The 24,197-nt window shown below is 41.0% G+C and overlaps 2 protein-coding genes across 6 annotated transcripts in view; both read right to left on the bottom strand.

The window, feature by feature from the left end:
• The window catches only part of CHD8 (chromodomain helicase DNA binding protein 8), a 61,735-nt gene extending 57,233 nt beyond the window's left edge, over window positions 1-4,502 (bottom strand). For 2 of the 4 annotated variants that reach the window (XM_049613143.1, XM_049613145.1), the window contains exon 1: window positions 4,318-4,501. The gene's annotated coding sequence lies outside the window, so the exon portion shown is untranslated. Of the gene's footprint in view, window positions 1-4,317 lie in introns of all 4 variants that reach the window. The other 2 variants (XM_049613146.1, XM_049613147.1) reach the window with 2 other exon arrangements.
• A 3,347-nt stretch (window positions 4,503-7,849) lies between these two features.
• Window positions 7,850-24,188, bottom strand: RAB2B (RAB2B, member RAS oncogene family). Of its 2 annotated transcripts, none has more exons than XM_049613141.1 (8): window positions 23,908-24,188; window positions 23,610-23,681; window positions 20,513-20,580; window positions 15,291-15,373; window positions 14,988-15,080; window positions 10,969-11,080; window positions 10,339-10,407; window positions 7,850-9,493 (listed from the first exon to the last, which is right to left on the bottom strand). In XM_049613141.1, the coding sequence occupies exons 1-8, from the start codon at window positions 23,951-23,953 to the stop codon at window positions 9,386-9,388; spliced, it is 651 nt and encodes a 216-aa protein (XP_049469098.1). In that variant the 5' UTR covers window positions 23,954-24,188; the 3' UTR covers window positions 7,850-9,385. The 2 variants fall into 2 exon arrangements, with proteins under 2 accessions (XP_049469098.1, XP_049469099.1); XM_049613142.1 differs by lacking the exon at window positions 23,908-24,188 and adding an exon at window positions 23,177-23,256 and having other exon boundaries at window positions 23,610-23,787.
• Window positions 24,189-24,197: the final 9 nt, after the last annotated feature.

The raw sequence follows: 24,197 nt of genomic DNA, 5'->3' as shown, positions 1-24,197 counted from the left end.
TCCCAAAGGAATAAATCCCCAAGATGTAGTGTGTCCCTAAAGTATGTCGTGGGAAGAAAAAAAAAAAAAAAAAAAAACGAAAAGCAGGATATTCCAAAGGTTTCTATAATGACCATGAGAGACAACTTGAGAAACCTGAAACACTTTACAGCTCCTGAATGATGAAATTAAGAATTCAGTTAATATATCCTTTCTCAGAAAGATACAGAGTTTTAGAAGAAATGTAGACTCTCAAAACAAAAAGGTGTTTTTATGGAATTACAAATTACTAGAATATTGGGACATTACCAAAAGGATTAGAACTACTGACAAAAGGATTAAGTAGCTGACATAGAGGAGAAAAAAAAGCAGTCTTATTATTTTGTAGTAATTTCAGTAGTATGTCATTTAATTACCTTTTTAAAATGAAATAAACTTTGAAAAGACCAAATGAAATGAAGCCATACACAATAAATTTCTATGGAAATGTACAGAGGAGATAATTCAGGGATGTTTCCATTCTTTCAATGATAAAGCCAATCTTTTCCTAAAAACTATGCATAAGAATAAGTAATTTTTAAAATTCTTTTTTTTTTTTAATGTTGATTTATTTTGGGGAGACAGAAAGAGTGCAAGCAGGGGAGGAGCAGAGAGAGAGAGAGGGAGATACAGAATCTGAAGCAGGCTCCAAGCTCTGAGCTGTCAGCACAGAGCCCAACACGGGGCTCAAACCCATGAAGTACGGGATCATGACCTCGGCCGAAGTCAAATACTCAACCGACTGAGCCACCCAGGCTCCCTAATTTTTAAAATTGTCTTTGAAATCTTTTTGTACATTAACTTGATTATGAGTTGAGTGTGATGCTCTGGAAATTCTTATCAAACAAACAAGTGAGAATATACTTGGATAGTCAGAATTTGAAGGCGCTAGAACATTGTCTAGATTCCCTGTGCTGCTCTACTGCTTGGAATATATTCCAATATATCCATTGCTGCTGAACACAAATGTAAAACAATTATCTATGCCAGTCTACTTTCTGTTTGTGCCTGCTGGATTTTTTTCTTTTTTATTATATTATATCATACATGGGTGGGTAAAAATTACTTGCTTTTTTTTTTTTAAGTCTCCTGCTGCACTCTTAAGGCAACAATTAAGATTAAGACTATTTTAAAGTTAGTCTAAAAAAACAACTGAATAAAAGGTATAGAATATCAGTCTAAAAAAAAAGATACTTTAAAGTTGACCACTTATGCTACATGTGACATTAAACAACCAAGAGCCTATGTGAAGGATAGAAAGTAATGGATCATAAAAGGGCAAAAGAAACGTTACCTACAGAAGAGCTTAATGAGAAATCTAGAGACTAACACACTTTGTAGATTAAATTTAAAACATCCAGTAACTACAAAGACATAGACTTACTTTGCAACATAAATACAATGAAAATCTTAAAGGCAATATGAAATAGAGTGAAAGAACACACAAAAAAAGCTACATTACAACTTGATACACTTGCACAAATAAAACAAAACAGAGGTTAAGGTGAGGAAAGGTTATCCAGGATAAAATTCAGAATGTAATAAAGGATTAAATAAACCTTTAGGCCAAAATAAACGGTTGATACAACAGCTTTGTTTTATAAATATACAACTGAGTACAAGGTACCGAAAGAACACATCTTAAGAACTAGGGTCTCTTTACATATCTTAAAAGGCTTCAACAATGGGGCACCTGGGTGACTCAGTCAGTTGAATGTCTGACTTCAGCTCAGATCACGACCTCATGGTTCATGAGTTTGAGCCCTGCATCAGGCTCGCTGCTGTCAGCGCAGAGCCTGCTTCGGATCTTCTGTCCCGCTCTATTTCTGCACCTCCCCACGCCCCCCTGTTCGCTCACTCTCTCTCAAAAATAAATATTTTTTTAATAAAGGTCTCAACAAGACATAAGCAAAAAAGGCACAATATCAGTGAATTAAAACAAAAAGCAAAGTGAACAAAATCATAATAGAAGGATGAAAGGAAGATTACCAACTTTGTGAGGAAAAGACTAAAAAAATCAACTGAAGAAGAGATAATGAAAAGTTCAACCAAGTAAAATATGAAATGATACTGTTATCAATGAATTGACTGCTAAGATAAAACAGTAAATACAGGTGAGTCATAGCAGGGCAAGGTAGGTCACGTGAAGACCACAGATCAGGGACTTGCCCAAATGCAAGTCCAGAAGTAGAGTGACTCCTAGGGGTAAGGGCGGAGGAGCCAGAAAATATTTGTCTTGTTTATTCCCCAGGTATCAGGCTCAATGCAGGCTTAGAAGACAATTTAACTCTTGCAAGGCAGTGGACAAACAGTATCTTCAAAGCATAAACATTTATCTCCATGCTATGTTAAAATGTTACAGTCCTTCCACAGATGAGAATATCAAATCTCATTCCTTCAGTAAGCAAATACAGTTAGTTCTTGGCACCACAAATTAATCTTAAGTGGTAGTTTAGGTTAAAAACATCTCACCCTTTTCAAAGGAGATGGGTACATTAGTTTCTCTGAAAGACTGATTCCCCCTCACCATCCTACCTAACCTATCAGAACTCTGTCTTACCTATCACTATCAGATTCTTCAAATAAAATGTCAAGTTTTTTCCTGTTATAACTAAACTCTGCAGTGGTGGTGACCACAATGCCAAGATTCTTCCACCTCATCACCTGGTGGTGCTGTAGAGAAGACTGTCCCAGAAAATACAAGACCTGTTTCCTGGTGATTCACAATCAGCTTGGTAGATTTCTCTCCCTTTCTATCATTTTCTATCCATGTCAGTTTCCAAACTGACAAAATCAAAAGGCCAGATGCACAGGATAGATCAAACATGGGGAAGGTGTGTGAACTGTGCAAGTACCCCTACACTGCTCCATCAAATCCCTGATTCCATCCATTACTCCTTCACCACTTCAGTTTTAACCCTTCCCCCAGGCCTGTCCCGTCACACTCGCCCACCCTCTCTTTGGGCCAATGTCCTTCATCATGCCTTGCAGACCCACTTGTGTGCCACTCTTGTAACCCAGGTCTTCTTAAGTAGAAAATGTTTTATCATAACTCTTTTTTAAGAGGTGGGGTAAGTCCAAAACACCACAATTTGTTCTGAAAGCTATTTGGTGACCACTACAAAAGAAATTCCTAAGCAGAGGCATGATCTAATTAACAGAGGAACTTACTCAAATCCAAAACTCCCCCTCTACCATCCACCGTGTCCCACACCAGATAGGGCCTCAGCCGATTCTAAGGATAACCCTGTTAGAGAATCCCTGACTGAACTCAAAGGCTCGGAACAACGTTAAGAGTAAGTAATCTGTGGATGCTAGTGTGAGAGTAGGATGCAGTAGTTACCAATAATGCAGCTCCTGTGGCTTCAACGTGGGGCGTTCCACTAGGACAAGACATCGAGTTCTAAGTCTTCGACCCCTAGCTCACTATGCTCAGTCATTGAAAAGAGATTGGTCCATCTAGACACCCCCACTATACACCTCTCTGAAGACCTTAATCACTTCACGACTGTCCCTTAAGGGCAAGAGCCGCTGCACTTGCACAGTTGCTGCAATGGCTGGAAAATTTCCTGCGACACTAGAGACAGGTAAATAAAGAAATTGCATTCGCTCCGAGGCAGGGGGAGGGGTCTTCTGCTAGTGAAGAGTTTACATAATGCAACAGAAGACCAGTAAGCTCTGCAGACCTGTCAATGGAGACGCCAAGGCTTGAGCTCCTCTCTTCCCACCATCTCTAAATACTCTCCAAAAACCCGATCTGCCCTCCCAGAGACCCACGAAATTACACCTAATAATGTATAACAATATGCACACGCTCGCCCTAAGCTTTCCTACCCACTTTTGTTACTAAAATACAAAAAAGCAGACAAAAAAGAAAAAAAACACACAAAAAACCCTAACCTCCCACTTCTGAGTCCAAAGTATGGAATAACCAAACGGAGCCGGGGAGTTTTCTCTCCGCTAAAGGGGCAAGCAGGACAAGGAGCTGCCCCAAATCGACACCACGCCCTGTAATGCAATGACAAGCCCTAAAAACCCCACAGCGGCGGGGCAGCCCCCTTCGCGGCTTGGCCCGGCTGGGGCCCCGCGGCCCAGCAGCCGCCCTCTCCCCCGGCCTTTCACAAAAGAGAATGGTTCAGTCCAGAGCATCACCCAGCACCTGATCCCTCACAACTGGGGGACGGGCAAGGAGCGGGGGAGCGAGGAGGAGAATGAGTTATGGAAACCAATTCTAAGAGCTTTAGTTTTGCAAAGACTCTTGGACCAGCACTGGTGAGCAGGCATGAGCGGGAAGCCTACCTGAACAAGTCCTGGTGCTTCCTTTCCAGCCAGCGTTTCAACTCACCCTTTCGGAGAACAAGGCGCCTTCCGGCGGAGCATGGCCAGCCCTCGCCTCAATCTAGCTTGCTGGTAGTCCATTCTCCCTCGGCTCCTCCCACCTCCGCTCCCACCCACCAATGGTAGGGCTGACGCCCGGCCTCTTCCAGCAAGGTAGTGTGAGCGCCATCCAGGAAGTCTCTGGAGGGTGGGAGGTCCTAAAAGGCTGAGAAGGGTACGTAGGCAACCACAGATATGCCTGATTGAAAATAAAATCTGGCGGCAGCTTGCCTCTGACTGCTCAGTTCACAGGCGTTCAGGCCTCTCGGTATCTTTTTTTTTTTTTTTTTTGACCCCCGCCGGTGGGGGCGCTCTAAACTAAAACATTTAGTTACCTGTCTCAGGGAAGCCATCTTGAATCAGGCCGGTGCCTTGGGCACGGGGAAGAGGAAGGAGTGCTTAAGGAATTTGAAGCCCTTTCCGGAGTTCCGTCGAACTACTTAGGTCCAGCCCTCACATACTTCATATAACCAGAATGTCCCCAGTCACCATGGGCTGGAAGAGGGCTCAGCGTAGTTGGAGGCAACCACCACCCCCCTCTCATAGGAGTGAAGAGACCTTACCAAAATCACAGCAGCAACAAAAGTCAATTTTTTGGAATGAGAGTGGATTTTCCCAGTCCTAGGAAAATCCTTTATAGACACCTCACTCCTCATAATATCAGCGTAAGACCAACATAAGCTATGTATCTATTCTAGGTGCTTCCAATCCTAATGCTTCACTTACAAATTTTCCAGTTTGAGTTTGACAGTATCCGGGACTGGGAGTTTCTTATAAATGAACAGGATTTAGGAATTTTTTTTTAAGGGCCCCAAATTCATCACTAGACTCCAACAATGTGTGAATATGAGTAGAACACATGATAGAGGTCTTCCAGAAGAGATTATGTGTGAGGAAGGCCATTAGTGAGGACAGCCTTACACTTCCGTGTTTCCTAGTCTAAATCTCTATTACAACTTGCTACAGGAAGGTTTTGCTTTTTGAAATTGAGTGAAGTGAATCCTTCCAGATCATAAAAAGGAATTTCTCAGGGAATAATATATTTGCATAGTCAAACATAGTAGGCACTCAGGGTCAGTAAGGAATCAAAGCAATACTTTTTGCCACAGGAGTGGTAAGACTTGGCCCAAAACATTTCCCTGTATATTGAGCAAAATCCGTTGGCCAAATTTCCCCTTGGCTACTTACTGCCATTATCATTATCAATTTGAGGTACTAGAATTTACCAAAACAATATACCAGCCGTGCCATTGGTGTGTGTCTGTAAATGCATATACAGCAATGATCTTAATTTTTATGTTTCTGGAATAAAAACCAATAGGTTCCTTCTGCTTATTTGGTACAAAATAAACCTATCAAACTAGTTACAGGCATGGAAAGGAACGGGTGTGCCTGCTCTACTAATTTCTACTATCTGCAATGATCTAGTAGTTTGATTTACTGCTTGCAATAACATTAACCATGGTCCTGCCCTTTTTATTTTTTAAGTAGGCTCTATCCTCAAGGTGGGGATTTGAACTCAGAACCCCTAGATCGAGTCCCTTCCTCTACTGACTGAGTCAGAAAGGTGTCTCTGGTGCTGGCCTTTAGGAACCAAACAACACCCTTATTATCTCTTAACTACTATTCTTTGCATTGGGGGTGGGGTGGGCTGGGGAATCTACTTCCTTTAATTCTTCAAGACCATTTCACTCTGAACATCAGCAATGATCAATACGTTGCCCAAGTAGTTTTCTCATGCTTTCCTTACATTGGTGAAATATCTAAGTATAGAAGATTATGAGTGGGTTTAAGTTCATTTTTTTTTAATTTTTTTTTTTTTACATTTATTTATTTTTGAGAGATAGAGAGAGACAGCGTGAGCAGGGGAAGGGCAGAGAGAGAGGGAGACACAGAATCAGAGGCAGGCTCCAGGCTCTGAGCTGTCAGCACAGAGCCCGATGCAGGGCTCAAACCCACGAACTGTGAGATCATGACCTGAGCTGAAGTCGGACGCTTAACCGACCGAGCCACCCAGGTGCCCCTTAAGTTCATTTTTTTTTTAGTAATCTCTTTACCCAACATGGGACTTGAACTCACAACCCCAAGATCAAGAGTCCCATGCTCTTCCCACTGAACCAGCCAGGCACACCGGCCCTCCACCCCGCCAACCCATGTGGTTTTAATAACAGAATAGGATGTGGGATTTCAAACTAAAAAGATATGCTCCAGGGGAGCCTGGGCAGCTCAGTCAGTTGAGCACGTGACTCTTGATATAGACTTGGGTCAAGATCCCAGAGTCATGGGATCAAGCCCTGTGTCAGGCTCTGTGCGGAGTATTGAGCCTGCTTAAGATTCTCTCTCTCTCTCTCTCTCTCTCTCTCTCTCTCTCTGGAACACCTGGGTGGCTCAGTCTATTGAGCTTCCAACTTTGGCTCAGGTCATGATCTCACGGTTCGTGGGTTCAAGCCCCGCGTCAGGCTCTGTGCTGACACCTCAGATCCTGGAGCCTGCTTTGGATTCTGTGTCTCCCTCTCTCTCTGCCCCTGCCCCATTCACACTGTCTCTCAAAAATGAATAAACATTAAAAAATAAACATACATTTAAAAAAAATTTCTCTCTTCTTCCGACCCTCTCTCCAGCTCGTGCTCTCAAAAAAAAAAAAGCAAAACAAAAACACCTCCAAACTATCAAAATGGTATACTTTGATGACTCTGAAAGCAACAGATCTAGACAGAATGCTCTTTGACCAATGCTCTGATGCCTCCCAGTCACTGAAGATTTTTTTTTGGCTGCGAAAGAAAAACTCCTGTACAGAAACTACACAGTTTTAGTTTTGTCTCAACTGTGAGGGGACAGGCTAGCCCCAAACTCAACAGCCTCAAATCCCTTTGGAACAAGGTAGGATTAAAAACAAAACAAAACAAAAGCATAAGCAAAGCACTACCCTAGGGGCACTTGGGTGTCTCAGTTGGTAAGCCTCAGACTCTTGGTGTCAGGTCAGGTCATGATCCCACGGTTGGTGGGATTGAGCCCCTCTTTCAGGCTTCACGCTGACAGCACGGGAGCTTGCTTGGGATTCTCCCTCTCCCTCTCCACCCTTCCCACACTGGCACTTTCTCTCAAAATAAATAAGTAAACTTAAAAAAAAAAAAAAGATTACCCCAAATGTCAAAAGTCTTCAAACTTCCTGAGGTGTAGTGTTAACTATTATTACTACCACTGGGGGCAAAATACAGTATAAAATGAATGTATCTGCAAGTTGTGAGGAGCACCAGGTCATATATGGAAGTGTTCAATCATTATACTGCACACTGAAACTAATTTACACTGAATATTAACTGGAACTTAAACTAAAAAAAAAAAGAAATAAAAAGTATATCTCACGGAGGCTTCTTCCAATACTTTTGACACAATTTCCTAGAAGGAGAGTATCTATGTATGTCTGGGATAAAATCAGAAAGAACACATGAAATATGAGCAGTTGGATACATGCATATATTTAATAATGAAACAATTCGTCAACAACAAAAAAAATTAGAAAAATTCATGAGACCTTAGTGCTGTGGAAGAGAATGGGACATCAAGGCAAAAGATACAAAAACTGACCCAGAAGGCTGCTTGATGAGTGAAGCAAAGGCAGATTAGCTTAGTATTATATGCCCTTGAAAAGAAAAAAGGCTAGAGAAGTACCCACTTATTTGACTGCGTGGAAGCAGACAGCCTTACTATATGCTGCATAGAATGGAGGCAAAGGGAGAAAGAGACAAGCGGGAAGAGCAATATGGAATCCAGGGTGGGCAGACCAGAAGAGACTGAGATAGTTACAAAAAGATACTGTAAGACCTTTTGTTTCCACTGCAGTCTACAATAAACCTGTTCCAAGTCTTTAAGTGTGTCAGTCAAATCCAATGATCACATAATGAATAGCACTAGGCATTGTGAAGGAATAGTGGAGGGTGTGGTTTACAAAAGTAAAGGGATAACATGGTTCCTGCTCTCAAGGAGCTTACAACCTACATAGGAGACAGATTCCACACAGAAAACAACTACAAAACAAATTTACAAAGTAACATAAATATAAATAAATATACAAATGAGTAAACAACATACGAAAGCTCATAGGGTACTGCGTCAATAATTATTTAGAAGTCCCTAGGTCAAAGAAGGCTTTCTGAAGGAAAAATTTTTGGACTGAGTATGTTAGCAGAGAGTAGGGCATGTGCAAAGGCATATAAGTGGAAGTATATATGTCATGTCCAGTAAGCAGATTAGCTTGATTAGAGTAGAAAGTCTAAATAGGTCTCATTAAGAAGTGTGATGAAACAGTAAGGGTTTAATTTGGTGAAAGACACTGTAGTGTTAGGTCTGGTCCCTAAAACAAAACAAATGGGGAAAGAGGTTTTCTTTAGGTAATAATAATAAGTAGCCACAGGTCCAGGAGCAACTCCACTGCTCTCCCCAAAGTTTTGTAGTTAACTCCGAGACAGAGAAACTAGCAATGGGATGGTGAAGTATTCAGCATCCTTGAGCAGTTCAAGCAGAAGGAAGTGCCCTCTACAAGAACTCTTAGACAAAGTGGCAAGTACAAACAATCAATAAAATTCCTAGAGGATCCACCATCCAAAGGTCAGCCAGTCAGATCCCAGGAAAATCAAGTGCTCAAGCAGAATGTCTTCAACCCTTGTTACTAATTCTTGGTGGGGAGCAAATTGTATATGCTTACAAAAGAATTTATTTTTCAGCTACCATGACAATCGACTCTGATCCTAAGATTTTAGAAATTAAAATAGGAGGATGAGAAGAGCCCTAATCTATAGGGAATGCTCACGTCCCTGAAGAAGGACAGGTCAGTAAGGGCCCAAATTCTTCCCTGGTCTTTAAGTGGAAAGGCAAAACATCACACCTTGAAAAGAGGCTTTTCTCAGCCAAAGCAAGTTAAGACCTCTTTCTTTAAGCCTATTGATCTGAAGCTGTTCCAGGAAGGAAAAAAAGAGTCCAGGCCAGATATTCAGCAGCAGCCAGAATTGGACCCTATTTCACTAGAGCTCCGCTGGGAGGCGCTGGGTCCCACTGACGTTGAAATACACTGCTGAGGACCAATCTTGATGCCATTTGCCTGGAAAAGAAAAGAGGCAAGAGTTCCCACCTCAGTGCTAAAGTACATTGGAGAGAAAGGTGGGTGGGGGGGTTGAGCTAAATGGGTGATGGGCATTAAGGAGGGCACCTTGTTTTGATGAGCACTGGGTGTTGTATGTAAGTGATGAATCACTAAATTCTACTCTTGAAACCAATGTTACACTGTATGTTAATTCAAATTTAAATAAAAACTTGAAACAAAAAAAATAATAATAAAGTAAATGGGAGAAAGAAGAGGCACAAAAAGAAAAATCATTAATGACATTTTCTAGAAGCAGATATGGCTTTGACTCTTAACCATATGCCCTAGGCAGACTGTTGTGGAACAATAACTGTCAACAATAAAGATGTGATGACCAGCTCAGGTAACAAGTGACCCTTGTGCCCATTTTTAAGGAGACTGTTCTACTTGGGTTTCATAGCCATGTGCAGAATCAGGATGAGATCAGGTAAGAGTAGGAGGAGGCAAAGAATGATGTTAGCATAGAATTCTTTTTGTTTTGCCCCAGAATTTGCTTTATAGAAATGGCCCTGTTGAGCAGTTAGGAAATACACCACCCCTAAACTCTAAGATGCTAAAAACTGAGGTTGCAAAGAAAACCTCCTGTACTATAGTATAACCTTTTAGATTGCCAACTAATAACCTCTTTAAAAAAGAGAAAATGATGACAGGTTTTTGTGTCCATATATAAAAAAGATAAAGTATGAACTGGCATAGCTTCAAACAGCATGATGTTAGAAAGGAAATGCTTACATTCTAGGGGGGTTTCTTTGTCCTCTTCAACAGAAAGCAAAGTTAACTGTCGGTTCCCCACCCATTCTCACCTCATTGTGAACATCAAATAAACCCTGCTGGATCTTCCTATATATTTCTTTGGCTGTGTTAATGAAGGCCTAAAGGAAACATAAATCGTATTATTAGGGTCAAGTTTAGGTAGAAAATTAAGAAAAACAAATGCAAGTATTATTCCTATTTGGATTTCTAAGGTGAATTAGGAACCATTAAGAGAGCAGAGTAAAAATACAGAAGGTCCCCCAAAGTCTCTGTTTCAAAATGAAAAAAGGGACTGAATATATGGTATTTTGATACTAACCCAAGATGTTCCTAGATTGGCACCTTCTCCAAATAAAACATGCTCTGTTCTCAATTAGTTACTAAAGATAGTCAGTAGCAGGCTTCAGAATAACTACAATAGAACCCATTAGACCCTCCAACTAAAATATTTACAAGCAATGTGGAATCTAATCCACTTATTAATGTTACCCAAGGCAAAAGTTAAACCGTAGGAATCAAGGCCCAAAAAATGCAACAATTCCCTTAAAGGGAGATACATGATCACTGTGACCACAAGACATCCTTCCTTTACTTATGTCTTCTAAAAGAGAATTCTGAATAAAAGGATAAAGATACGGTGTCATCTCTGAAAAGTTTTCCCTACTTTCCCCAAGTAGTACCTCTTCAACATTGCAGGCTGTTTTGGCTGAAGTTTCCATGAAGATAAGTCCATGCTCCCGGGCAAAGGCCTCTCCTTCTTCTCTCTTCACATCCCTACGGGACTCTAAGTCACTGCAAGAGAGTAGTTGAGGAGAAAACTCAAAAAAGATCCAAGTGAAAGAAGAAACTCTTATTTTAAAAGAATCCTAGTTAGAATCCTTCAACCACCAGTTAATACGTCACGAACGCATATCCTATAGGACATTCTCTTGTACAGGGTTAATGATTTCTGTAGCCTCCTGGAAAATGGTTCTTCAAATTCATGACAGCTACTGTAAGGTTGAGACTAATACCTTACTCTATTATAGACAAAAAGGTTTATAAATGGATAGGGCAAGCCCCATAGTTCCTCAAGGCTTCTTGTGCCCTATGCTTCTTTTTGGAATGAGATCCAGTGAGAGCCAAGGGAAGAAGATGAAAAGGGACTTGCAGTTGTTAGAAAGTAAAGTTACAGATGTCCATCCCATAGCAGTGTCTTTTTCTTTTACTAGAATCAACCCACAAGAATAAAGTGTGTCAGGAGTAAGAACACAGTTGCCTTCTCACTAGTCTCACTGTTAACATATGTAATAGCAGTTTACCACCACAAAAATAAAAGATTCAGAGAAAAATGAGATGTATAAAATTAGGTGATATGAGGGGTAAGAAGGTGGAGCCATGGACTGAGAAAAGCAATTAAGTGGCATGGAAAGACCTTCTGACAAGACAGGACAAAGGCTGCAGACAAAGGTAAGGATGGATTGTGTGACTGTCATTTTTCTAACTGGAAATTTGCATTTTGGAGGTTTCCAGTTTTCCAACCATGAAAAGAAATCAAGGAGTAAGTCCAGTGAAGAACAACAAATCTACCAACTGCGTATTTATCATTCACCAGCTGTGTGAAGACCAGGGAAGAACTATCCATCTAAACGTCCACCTCTAGCCCAGACACCCCTCTAAACTCCAGACCTGTTATCCACTTGTCAGTTCTTCGTTTCCAGTCTGATGTATAAAAGGCACCTCAAACATAAATCAAAATAGAACTTGATCTTTTCCCTCTTTTTGCCCAAACTGCTTCCGCCCCAGGCTTCCACATCTCCATACAGGGCACAAGCTAAAACCAAGATGTTGTTATTATTTTTTAATGCTTATTTATTTTGAGATAGAGCACGCGCCCACAAGAGCAGGGGAGGGGTAGAGAGAAATGGAGAGACAGGGAGAGAGAGAGAGAGAGAGAGAGAATCCCAAGCAGGCTCCCCGCCGTCAGCGAGGAGCCTGAATGAGGGGCTCGATCCCACCAACCATGAGATCATGACCTGAGCCGAAATCAAGAGTCAGAGACTTAGCTGACCGAGCTACCTGGGCACCCTACAAGACATTATTTTAACAGCTTTTCCTTCTTCACTCCAAATACCCAATCCTTCCCAAAGTGAGGAACTTCCAAACTGCACCTTAACGCCATCCTGGTGTCACCACCTGAGTTCCCGCCACCATTCTCATTTGGACTACTGAAACTGACCTCCCACTTCAACCCCTTGAGGGAGCTCTTAAGATCTAATCAAGCCACATCTCTCCTGACAACTCTTAAAAGCTTCCTACTGTGTTTAGAATAAAATCCACACTTCTTCCTAAGGCCTGAAAGAGCTACAAGACCTGGCTCCTGCCTACCTTCCCAATCCCACCTTGCAACATTCCCCCTGATTCATCCCAACCATACTTTTTTTTAATTTTTAATGTTTATTTTTGAGAGAGAGACAGACAGAAGGGAGTGGGGAGGGGCAGAGAAAGAGGGAGACACAGAGTCTGAAACAGGCTCCAGGCTCTGAGCTGTCAGCACAGAGCCCGATGTGGGGCCCAAAACCACGAACTATGAGATCATGACCTGAGCCGAAGTTGGACGCTTAACTTCTTTCAATACCTAATTTCTTTCAATACCATAACCTTGCTAAGGTTCTTCCCAGTTCAAGGCTTTAAGTTTGTTCTCCCTGATACCTTTTTCTTTTTTTAAACTTTGCCCACTGAACTCTTACCTGTTCTTCAGATTCTGGCTTGTCACCCTTAATTAAAAATAGGTACCCTGTCATTCTCTTCTATAGCACCTTTTTCTACCTTCACTGCATTTCTCACAATTTGTAATTAGATACAAATCCTTCTATATTTAATATTTATGTCTCCACTAGACTATAAGCTCCAAAAGACCACTGGCATGACTCTCTTTTTTCTCACCTTATAAACTCAGGGTCTGGCAAATAGACATCTAAAACATAGTTCCAATAAATTAGCACAATTAGTCTGTGGCCACAGTTCTCAAATGCTGCACTCTAGGCATTACTATGAACTCATAAGGGTGCCACAGGATACTTTGAATTTTCAAGGGTGGGGCACCTGGGTTGGTAAGCATCTGACTTTGGCTCAGGTCCTGATCTCAAGTTTTGTGAGTTGGAGCCCCACATCAGGCTCTCTGCTGTCAGCGCAGAGCCTGCTTTGGATCTTCTCCCCCCGCCGCCCCTCCCCTGCTCATGCTCTCTCTCTTTCTCAAAAATAAACAACTTAAAGAAGCAAATAAATTTTCTTGGGAAACAGTTAACACTTGCCGTCAGAACACCACATGAATTACAAGCCTAAGATAGTTTGCGATGTCGCTGTCACATCACAATAGATCCCGTTCAACATTTGCCTGTGTTTGTTTGTATAACCTCAGTTTTTGGCAGCTGCTTGATAAAAAGTACAAAATCAATTTGGAACAGAAAATGAGAGTGGCAATGACCAATCTTGATTCCAACTTTGAGAAGTTGTACAGTCCTGACAGGCACACCCAAGTCATTGGTAAGTAATTATGGACATTTAAGGATGAAATTAAAATTTTTTCTTTCATGTTTTCCATTTTCAAAGTCACCACGTCATAATGACAAAAAGACTTATGTTGTTTAGATGTGTTTAATAACAAAACTGTTGGGCATTTCTTTTGGCCTATGGGTGCCACAGAAAACTTACTCCGAATAAAAAGTGTTGCTGAGGCTGTGGAGAAATTGGAACCCTAGGGTGTGGCTGGTAGGAATATAAAATTGTACAGCAAGTAGGAAAAACAGTATGGCAGTGCCTCAAAAAAGTAAACCTATAATTTTGATAAGATCCAGCAATTCCACTTCTGTAATTCAAAGAAATGAAAGCAGGGACCCAAACAGGTATGTGTATACTGATGGTGATGGCAGCATTATTCACAATAGCCAAGACAGAAGCAACCCCAGTGTCTATCAACACCTAAATAACAAAATGGGGCGAGTAACACACAAAAGAGTACCACTCATCCTTAAGAAGGAGGGGGGCACCTGGGTGGCTCAGTTGGTTAAGCGTCCAATTTTGGCTCAGGTCATGATCTCACAGTTCACGAGTTCCCCCCACGTTGGGCCCTGCACTGACAGTTGCAGACAGCTGCCTGGGATTCTCTCTCTCTCTCCCTCTCTCTCTGCCTCTCCCCCACTCTCTCCCTCTCTCAAGATAAATAAAATTAAAAGAGAAAAAAAAAGGAAGGAAATTCTGACACATGCTACATTATGAATGAACCTTGAGGTCATCATGGTAAATGAAATATGCCAGTCACAAAAGGACAAATATTATGATTCCACAGAAATGAGATGCCTAGAGTAGTCAAATTCATGGAGACAGAAAGCAGAATGGTGATTGCCAGGGCCTGGTGAGATGGAGAATGCAGTTAGCATTTAATGCGTACAGGGTTTCAGATGGGAAGATGAAAGGTTCTGGACTCAAATGGTGGTGATGGCTACAAAACAGTGTGAATATGCTTAATGCCACAAAACTGTATACTTAAAAATGGTTAAAATAGTAAATTCTACATTATGTACATTTTACAATAATTTTTTTTTTTTTTTTTTTTTTACTAAGAGTGCTACAAACCAAAGAAATTTAGGGACCAAGTGATTTAATATCCACAGAGCACTTATATGACTTCTGCTCATTATTTCTACAAATAAAATTTCACCTTTTATTCCCAATCAGCATGATAACCATGTTGGAGCTGGAGTGTTGCCGGGCATCCTCTAACCAGGAGGTCAGGTGGTTGAAGGTTTCACGCCTACAGCAGAAAAGTTTAGAAAGTCACAGGCCCATTTCAAAATGCCAAAGTAATTCCGAAACGCTTGGCAAAAGAGGGAAATACATGTGTAAAGAAAAATACTAGAAAAGCCATTCCTCTTTAGCATTCTTAACAGAATCAGTCTATAGAAAAGAAAAAGATTTCGAGGCCATCAGGGAAAGTCCCTCCCGCCCACTTGACCTGACTCACCGTGTGATATCATACACTAGCAGGGCTCCAGCTGCGCCCCTGTAGTAGGAACGGGTGATGGAACGGAAGGATTCTTGCCCGGCCTTTCCCACCAACACAGCAACAAAAAAAATCCCAACAAAATCAGGTTATTTCCAGAGAAATTACTTGATCCCATGCCAGTCAACCACAAAGGACTAAATTTTAAGAAAGAACTTCTCTTAGGGCGCCTGGGTGGCTCAGTCGGTTAAGTGTCATGATCGCAGGTCATGATCTAATGGTTTGTGAGTTCGAGCCCTGCACCGGGCTCTGTGCTGACAGCTCAGAGCCTGGAGCCTGCTTTGGATTCTGTGTCTCCCTCTCTTTCTCTGCCCCTCCACCACTTGTGCTCTCTCTCTCTCAAAAACAAATAAACATTAAAAAAAAATTTTTTTTAAAACAACTTCTCTTAAGAGAGGTAGAGAAAGGAAACCTGACTTCCCAGGGGGATGTCCAGGTGGGAAATTAACATTTTTCAATGAAAACACAGTTGACATTAGGGGTGGGTCAATTATTCCTGTGACACTGTCCATCAAAAAAGAATGTTTAGCTTCCCTGGCTCCCAGTCACTCAATGCCAGTAACACCCCATGGTCAGTATGACCGTCAAAAGACATTCCCATACATTTTCCAATGTCCCATAGGACAGAACAACTGGAAACAGGACTAGAAACTCAAAGAGCATTTTCAATCGCAACATGACATTGAACACACCACATTAACTTTTCTGTTTGCATTCTTTTATCTGTAAAAAAGAAACTTATCTTAGAACGCCAACACCCTGTCTAATGAAAGTTTCATTCCAATGGGTCAGTGTAGAAAAGTGGTCAGATACAAAGCACTTAAATTTGGCATATCCTAATTGACATTTACTGTTCCACTACTAAAGGCAGGACTACCAAGACATCCCCTGCTGGGATCTTGTCAGGGCAAATAAGAATCAGAAACAGGGAAAGAAACCTAGGGCCCAGGACAGTTTTCCTTAAAAAACCCAACATTCATACTCTAATTTCATTTCCAATAGGGGCCAAGATATTTATAACTGACCTATTTATTAATGCCCCCATATACTGGGTACTTTTGCTTTCTTGATGGAATAGTTTTATTTTTTTCCCCTCATAGAAAGCAAAAGCATCTATTAAATAACTATTTTATTATTAACAATATCCTGGTATTTAACCTGTCCTATTACAAAAGTCTTCACATTCTTGGGCTGGCTCAGTCGGTAGAGCATCCAACTCTTGATCTTGGGGTGGTGAGTTCAATCCTCATGCTGGGTGTAAAGATTACTGAAATAAATAAATCCTTAAAAAAGAAAATTTTCACATTCTTGAAATCATTTATCCTCATATCCCTACATAAAGGTTAGGAAGAAAGACTACTATTCATATTTTAAAGATGGGAAAACTAAAATGTGAGATGAGGAAAAAATGGCTTTCTCCTAGTATACTAACAATAACAAGGAATGCTAATAATAATATAAATGGGGAAATTCAGGCTCAGAACGGTTAACTGGTCAAAAGTTATAAAATCTATAAATACTGAATCCATATTTAAACTTAGGATGTTAGTGCATCCTAGCATAAAACTTTGCTCTCCTAGCCATTATATCATACAATCTAAACACATGGGTTTGAACATGAGAAGAGAGTTCCAGTATGTTAATTCTAAGGTTACGTTTCCCACAATAAGAAACTCTCTTTTCACAAGAATCATACAAATGTTTTAGTGAGTTGTATGCCTGTTAAAACACCCAAATCAAAAATAATTCTAAAGAGTTTTGTTGGTAATATTAACAATACTTTTAAGATGTAAAACATACTTTTTCTCTGCAAGAGCTCACTTAACGTTTTATTTAGTCCCTAATAGTTTTAGGTCTTAAACTGATTCCCATTTTGATTTTACCTTACTTTTTCTCCTCTTCTGCTATTGTTGAAAGGCCCCTTCGTCCCTGTGGCCTTCTAGGAACTAAAAGGGAAAGCTTGAGGCAGGCCTATGTGATAATTGAAGCACATGGCAGCGTTTAACTTTAGCAGCTAAAAATACTTCCAGGGGCTCATCAGAAAATGCTGTTTAAAACCATATCCCTTTACTTTTTCATCTCAGTCCAGTTTATGAACCTTTGTTGAGACAATAAGCTAGAAAGAGTGAGTGGCTCAATTTGGGCTGGTCTGCATTGGTTTGAGGTTCTCTTTGTCCAACCCCATTAAAAACATCTAAAGGAGCAAAGAATTAAGATGGAGCAAAGAACAGCAAAGAATTAAATTTTTGTTTTTACCAGCACAGCACTGTAAATGCATTTTTCTCCCTTATAATTTTCTTAATAACATTTTCTTTTCTCTAGTTTACTTTATTAAAAGGAACAGTATATAATACATCTAACACACGAAGTATGGTTTAATTAACTATTTACGTTATGGGTAAGCCTCTGGTCAAATGTTTTTAGTACTTAAGTGGGTTTTTTTTTGGGGGGGGTCAAAAGTTATACACAGATTTTCGACTATATGGGGGTCAATACCCCTAACCCCCATGTTGTTTAAGGGTCAACTGTAGTTTGAAGTATCAATTCCTACAAAGTCAGATAGGCCCATTTCCTAAAAATCAAAATACATTCTAAAGTAAAATACAAGTGAATTCAGGATTGACGAGTATTTTATACTAACTACAGTACAATGTCTCTCTTCAGTTAGCATGAGTTATTTGGGCAACTCTATGTACAGAATGAAAGAAGATAAAAAGTAATATGGTTTTCTAGGTGCATCTGGCTGATTTATTTGGTGTAACATATAACTCTTGATCTCAGGGTCATGAGTTCAAGCTCCAAGTTGAGCGTAGAGCCTACCAAAAAAAAAAAAAAAAAAAAAAAAAAAAAAAGTCCTATGGCTCTCTAAATCCTTACCAATTACCAAACAGTGACAACAAAAAACTCTGGATAACCTGATCTCTTTAAAAAACACCCTTCATGGTAATCCCTGAATATTTTCATGTAGGATGGCTTTGGGAGTGAGAGAATGAGGTCAACAAAGTGGGAAACCAAGGTGGGTAAGCAATGATAAGATCAGGGCTGACAAGGGAGAAATGATCAGACTTACCCAGAGTAGCAGACAAGAAACACATCACATTATAGGCAAGAATCTCTTAGAAATTTCAAACAGAAAACCCCAGTATGCTGAAACCTGGTATCTTTTTATGATTCAACAAAGATTAGTTCAATCTCAAAACAATTATTAAAAGGGAACAGAAAAAAGGCCAGTTGCATCATCAGGCCATATGGTCCTTGAGGAGCCTGTCAACAGAGCAGTGGCTCTCAACTTTCTTATTTTATGATCCAATACGTCTCATGTTATACCAGGTAAGGGAAAAAAAAAGCAAAAAAAGCAAAAGCCGGCAAGCCAACACTTTGACATTCTCTTAACCGTGACCATACCGCTGTCAGCTATTGGGTCTCCTGGCACGAAAACATCCATTTCTTGAAATGGTAAAGGTTTAAGTTAAAAGGACTACCAGTCTTGACATCTATAGGTTTCATTCTTTGTGATGTCCTCAGAATTTGTCCTGTGGCCTCTTTAGGAGGTCAAATCTTTGTGGGAAATATAAAAACCAGGAGATAATAAAAGGAGAGTTGCAACATACCCATTTCAGTTAATAGTGACAACAAACCCCTGGGTCACAACAATAAAAGAAAGCAGAGAACAAGTGACAGCTGCTTAAGAAATATATGAACTTAACCTTAATAAAAAACATAGAATAATATCTCTTAGGCTTAATTAGGAGGAAAAGACTAGAGACAAACTAGCCAAAAAACAAGTTTGGAAGATTTAGAGTTATGTGGATAGTTCTTCCACTAATAGAGATGTAAAGTTATTCATGTTCCTATAATTAGGGCAAGCCACTAAGGGGAGATGTAAGTCTGTTCAGAAAGGCAAAAGGTTATTAAAATACTTGCAAATACAACCAAATAATGTATGAGAGAACATCATCCTAGTTGAAAACACCTAATAAATCAGTGCATCCAAAAGTGGTAACAACCTTGGAGACTACCAGAAAAAGACTCTGCATAAAGAGCCTAGAGCAGCAAGTTAACTGACAGTTGACCCTGGAACAATGCAAGAGTTAGGAAGCCTAACCCCCATGCAATTAAAATTCCTCCAACTTTGACTCCTCCAAACCTTAACTGCTAATAACCTACTGTTGATCAGAAGTCTCACCCGATATATAACGTGTTGATCAACATATACTTTGTATGTTATATGTATTAATTTTTTTCTTAATGTTTGGGTTTTTAAAAATTTTTTTTTGATGTTTATTTATTTTTGAGAGACAGAGACAGAATATGAGTGGGTTAGGGGCAGAGAGAGAGGGAGACACAGAATCTGAAGCAGGCTCCAGGCTCCAAGCTGTCAGCACAGAGCCCAACATGGAGCTCAAACTCACGAGCTGTGAGATCACGACCTGAGCAGAAGTCAGATGCTCAACCGACTGGGCTACCCAGGCGCTCCAATGTTTAATTATTTCTGAGACGGAGACAGAGTATAGAGTAGGTGAGGGGCAGAGAGAGAGGGAGACACAGAATCTGAAGCAGGCTCCAGGCTCTGAGCTGTCAGAGCCCAATGAGGGGCTCGAATCCACAAACTGTGAGATCATGACCTGAGCTGAAGTCGGACACTTAACCAACTAAGCCACCCAGGCGCCCTCTGCCCCTCTGAGCCACCCTCCCTCTGCCCCTACCCCCCCTCCAAAAAATAAAAAAAAAACAAACCTAATTCCCACAGCTAGGTCTACTTTGCCGTGATTTTATGCATGTACAACAAAAACAAAACCACCACCACAGATTTGTGTATGTTTATGTATCTGAACACACAGAACAAGTCTGAAAGTACAAGCACTGAAGCATTCATACTGGTTTATTCTGGTTAGGCAGAAACCAGGATTGGAAGGAAGAAGAGGTTTGTGTGTGTAAAGGGGACATTCACATTTTACTCTACAGCTTTTAATTTTACTAGGACAAATACATTACTTGGGCTATCTAAAACAAAAACACAAAGACAGGCATTCAGAATTCATAACTGTAACAAATGAAAGTGAAAACTCTTTTCCTACTCTCAACTCCACCATCAGCCCCTCTCTAGTCCTCTGCCCCGGGGCATCAGCCTTTACTGTTGTTTGGATCTTAGTCAGGGACTGAGTTATCCTGTTCTCTCTCACCGTATCCCAGATTTGCAGCTTGATTTGTTTTCCATCAATGTTGACCATACGGGCCCCAAACTCCACACCTGTCAGTGAAGAGCAAAAGAAGGAATGTGATTTTCATGAACATCACCCACATTGAGAGGTTCATGTTCTTCCCCAGTGTGGTGACTCATCCTCTGTCTGCCCTCAGTACCACTAAACCCATTACCGCTATTTGCTACAGTTAATTTTGTGTTCCTTGAGTTCCCATTTTCCTTTCAGAATTAAAAACCGTGTTCCAGGGGCGCCTGGGTGGCTCAGTCAGTTGAGCGCTGACTTCGGCTCAGGTCACGATCTCGCGGTCCGTGAGTTCGAGCCCCGCATCGGGCCCCTGTGCTGACAGCTCAGAGCCCGGAGCCTGTTTCAGATTCTGTGTCTCCCTCTCTCTGACCCTCCCCCATTCATGCTCTGTCTCTCTCTGTGTCAAAAATGAATAAAAACGTTTAAAAAAAAAAAAATTTTTTTTTAAAAAAATAAAAACCGTGTTCCAGATGATAATGACCTCAGGAATGTAACCAAAAAGCAGATGTGGAGATACCACAAATTAAGAAATCAAGTAGAAACAGTGAATAAATTTTTAGTAATATGAACACTTAAATTTGATTAGTAGTGTTTAATTTTCCGACTTTTTTAAACAAATATGTTAAGATTAAAAAAATATATATTTCCTAACATTTTCTCACTCTCTAGTCTAGTATTTCCAGTATTTTTGCAATTCTGTAATTTTTTATTTGAGAAAAGAGCCCACCTAAGAAACAGGTTCTCAAGAGTGATACATTTCAGATATCCAATGATTCCCAAAGTTCACCAGAAAATAGCTTTCCTCATAGTACGGAAACCGACAGTCTGGATAAAGGTTTTGGCTTACCTGGTATTCACCTTTTTTTTCTCCCCCCATGTTTATTTTTGAGAGAGTGTAAGTGGGGGAGGGGCAGAGAGAGGAACACACAGAATCCAAAGCAGGCTTTAGGCTCTGAGCTGTCAGCACAGAGCCCAACACAGGGCTCGAACTCACGAACCGTGAAACCATGACTTGAGCTGAAGTCAGACACTTAACTGACTGAGCCAGGTGTCCCAGCATTCATCTTCTTTCAAGTAATGTCAGAACAAAACTTAAAATCGAAGGTCGCTCACACTGAAAATACTTGATTGTAAGTCAGACAATTTGTCCTATTTTCTATTTTTATATAGTACTTTACTAGAGAATTCTGATTTCCAAGTAAGAAAGAGCACTAATTTAGGATCTGCTAAAAGGCTGATAGGTGTCTATTCACTGGCCCCATGCACAGTACTATCTGGAGTATCTCTCTCAACTCTAAGATGCTGCAATCAAAAGAAAGATATAGGGTCGCCTGCATGACTCAGTCGGTTGACTTCAGCCCAGGTCATGATCCCACGTTTCATGGGTTCAAGCCATGTGTCCGGCTCTGTGCTGTCAGCTCAGAGCCTGGAGCCTGCTTCAGATTCTGTGTCTCCCTCTCTCTCTGCCCCTCCCCCACTCTATCTCCCCAAAATAAACATTAAAACAAAAAAGATGTAAAAAATGTTTCCTACTACTCTAGACTGTCTCATCACGCACAGTGATAGTTACTGAAAAAAGGCACTAGATTTTTTTTCTTTCTGTACAATAGAATGGAATTTCAATGGTGAAGAATTAAAAAATAAAACTTGACTTTTATGCAACTTCCCCCAGTTATGCACTCAGAGATCCTTGTATTTTGCACATATTTTCTATCCAACTGCCTTACCTTGGTATACAAGACTGAATTCGGAAAGAAACAGAGCCTATGTATGACTCTAGCAAAAACCTGATCACGTCATTCCTCCATTTTAAAATGTCATTACCTTCAGCTGTTTCAAAACATGGTCTTTAATACATTCTCTAGCTTTATTTTTTGCCAGTGTCCACTTTAAACTTCATGCTGCAGCCATATTAAATTCCTTTCAGTTTTCCAAAGATAGACTGATCTCTGTCATTCCTGAGCATTTGCAAATAATATTCCCTCTTGCTCTGACCACTTTTCCATCTTGACAAGCCCTTTGCCTGGCTAACTCTGTTCATTCCATTTTCAGCCTTTCCAGAACAAAGTGCAGATTCTCCTCCCCATTTGCCATAGGAATTTACTTATCAGTATCTGTCCCCAGCCCCACCTCCTACATCAGAAGACTATAAACTACTTACGGGCAGGCACAATGTTTGCCTGGTTAAGCACTGTATCATTAGCACCTATTACAGTGTGGCTGTTCACTTCGTATTAACTTACAAAGATATTTTCCTATTGATGTTATCCTCTAAATCCTTTTCTGACTCCATGAGTTATTTGGCTCTGAACAGGGCGTTTGGGAGCAGAAGTAGCTTCAGATGTCAATAAGGTGGGATTTGAAAAGTAGCAATATGATAAAAACGGGAGTTAAGGATTTTACTCAGAAACTATATTTGCATGGCAAGAAGGTTAGTTTCATATATATTCCTCATCTGGGGTAGGGTTAATGTAGATTATGCCAAAGGGGCTGTGAAGGCTCCAGCGGGCCCTATCTTAACACAAATGTGCAGCGAACATTTATGCTTCCCATGATCACCACTGTGATTCTGGAACTCTAGCACACTCTTTTGTTTAAAAGTTTTTAGTTTTCACCTACCTTTTAACTCTAAGTCTGGGATGGTTCTTCAAATTTACTTCTTCCTCTCCAACACACAAAAATCTGTATGTTGGTGATTACTTTGAAAAACATACGTGAGGTTAGCACTAGTTTATCACAAAACAAGGTCGGTTTTTTAATAAGTAGTTAAGTTTCCGTGGAATTCTTCATAAACATATTTGTGGGGGGAATCCTACAGCAATGAATCCATACCTCATGCCCATCTCTTAAGTTACCTTTCAATTATTTACTCCCCATTACACTACTCCCCATTTATCAGCATTTGGTTAGTCATTCTTAATTTAACGTAACTCTGGACTAGCTTAAAAATAGGAAGACGTAACTTTTTACTTCGAACACTGAAGGCTGCTAACTTTCCATTTCAGCTAGTCAGGTTTCAGTTCTCTCTTCTGGGACAAGTAGATGGACTTACCTATTGTGAGGTCGTGGACAGGCTGGAACCGCTTGTCCGTAAACTGCAGGAGGAGACATGACTTCCCCACACCTAAAAGAGGAAGACGCACGTTCTAAGACTCACGCGTCCCAAGAACAATCTCGAGTCAGGCCGTCCGGGGCTGGGGAAGGGGAGCTCCGAGCCCCGCCCCCGGCCGCCCCGCCCCCGCCCGCACTTCACTTAATCGCCCAGCCCACTAAATGAGCCCCGCCCCACGCCCTGGTTTGTGAGCTTCGGATCCCCGCCCCAGCCGTGAGGGCAGTCGCCCGCAGCTCACCTGTGTCCCCGATGATGATGTACTTGAAGAGATAAGCATAAGTCATGGTCCCGTTTCCTCTGGATTCCGGGTCCGCCCGACTTCTACAGCCACTTACCTCCGGCCTCTCTAGCCGCTCAATCTACCGATTTCTGGCCCCTCTAGCCCAGATCACGTCTCTATTGCCCTCCCCTGAAATCCTCTCTCGGTCCGTGCGACTGTAATAACCATACAGCACCTCCAGGGACGCCTCTAAAACTTCTACTTGCCATTATCCCACCAAGGTCCAGGGGGCGGTAGCTATCCTTTCC

Source organism: Panthera uncia (assembly GCF_023721935.1).
Source record: "Panthera uncia isolate 11264 chromosome B3 unlocalized genomic scaffold, Puncia_PCG_1.0 HiC_scaffold_1, whole genome shotgun sequence".
In the NCBI taxonomy this organism is placed as follows: Eukaryota; Metazoa; Chordata; class Mammalia; order Carnivora; family Felidae; genus Panthera; species Panthera uncia.
The sequence above is the reverse complement of the archived record's forward strand: the minus strand, read 5'-3'. Positions and strand labels throughout refer to the sequence as shown.

What these genes read in the sequence shown, in the direction of transcription:
- RAB2B (XM_049613141.1), bottom strand. Translation starts at nt 23,953, where the DNA reads ATGACTTATGCTTATCTCTTCAAGTACATCATCATCGGGGACACAG. An exon ending in CATCATCATCGGGGACACAG is followed by an intron (nt 23,682 to 23,907) that starts GTGAGCTGCGGG and finishes TTCCTCTTTTAG; the next exon opens with GTGTGGGGAAGTCATGTCTC. An exon ending in CTAGTGTATGATATCACACG is followed by an intron (nt 15,081 to 15,290) that starts GTGAGTCAGGTC and finishes TTTCTGCTGTAG; the next exon opens with GCGTGAAACCTTCAACCACC.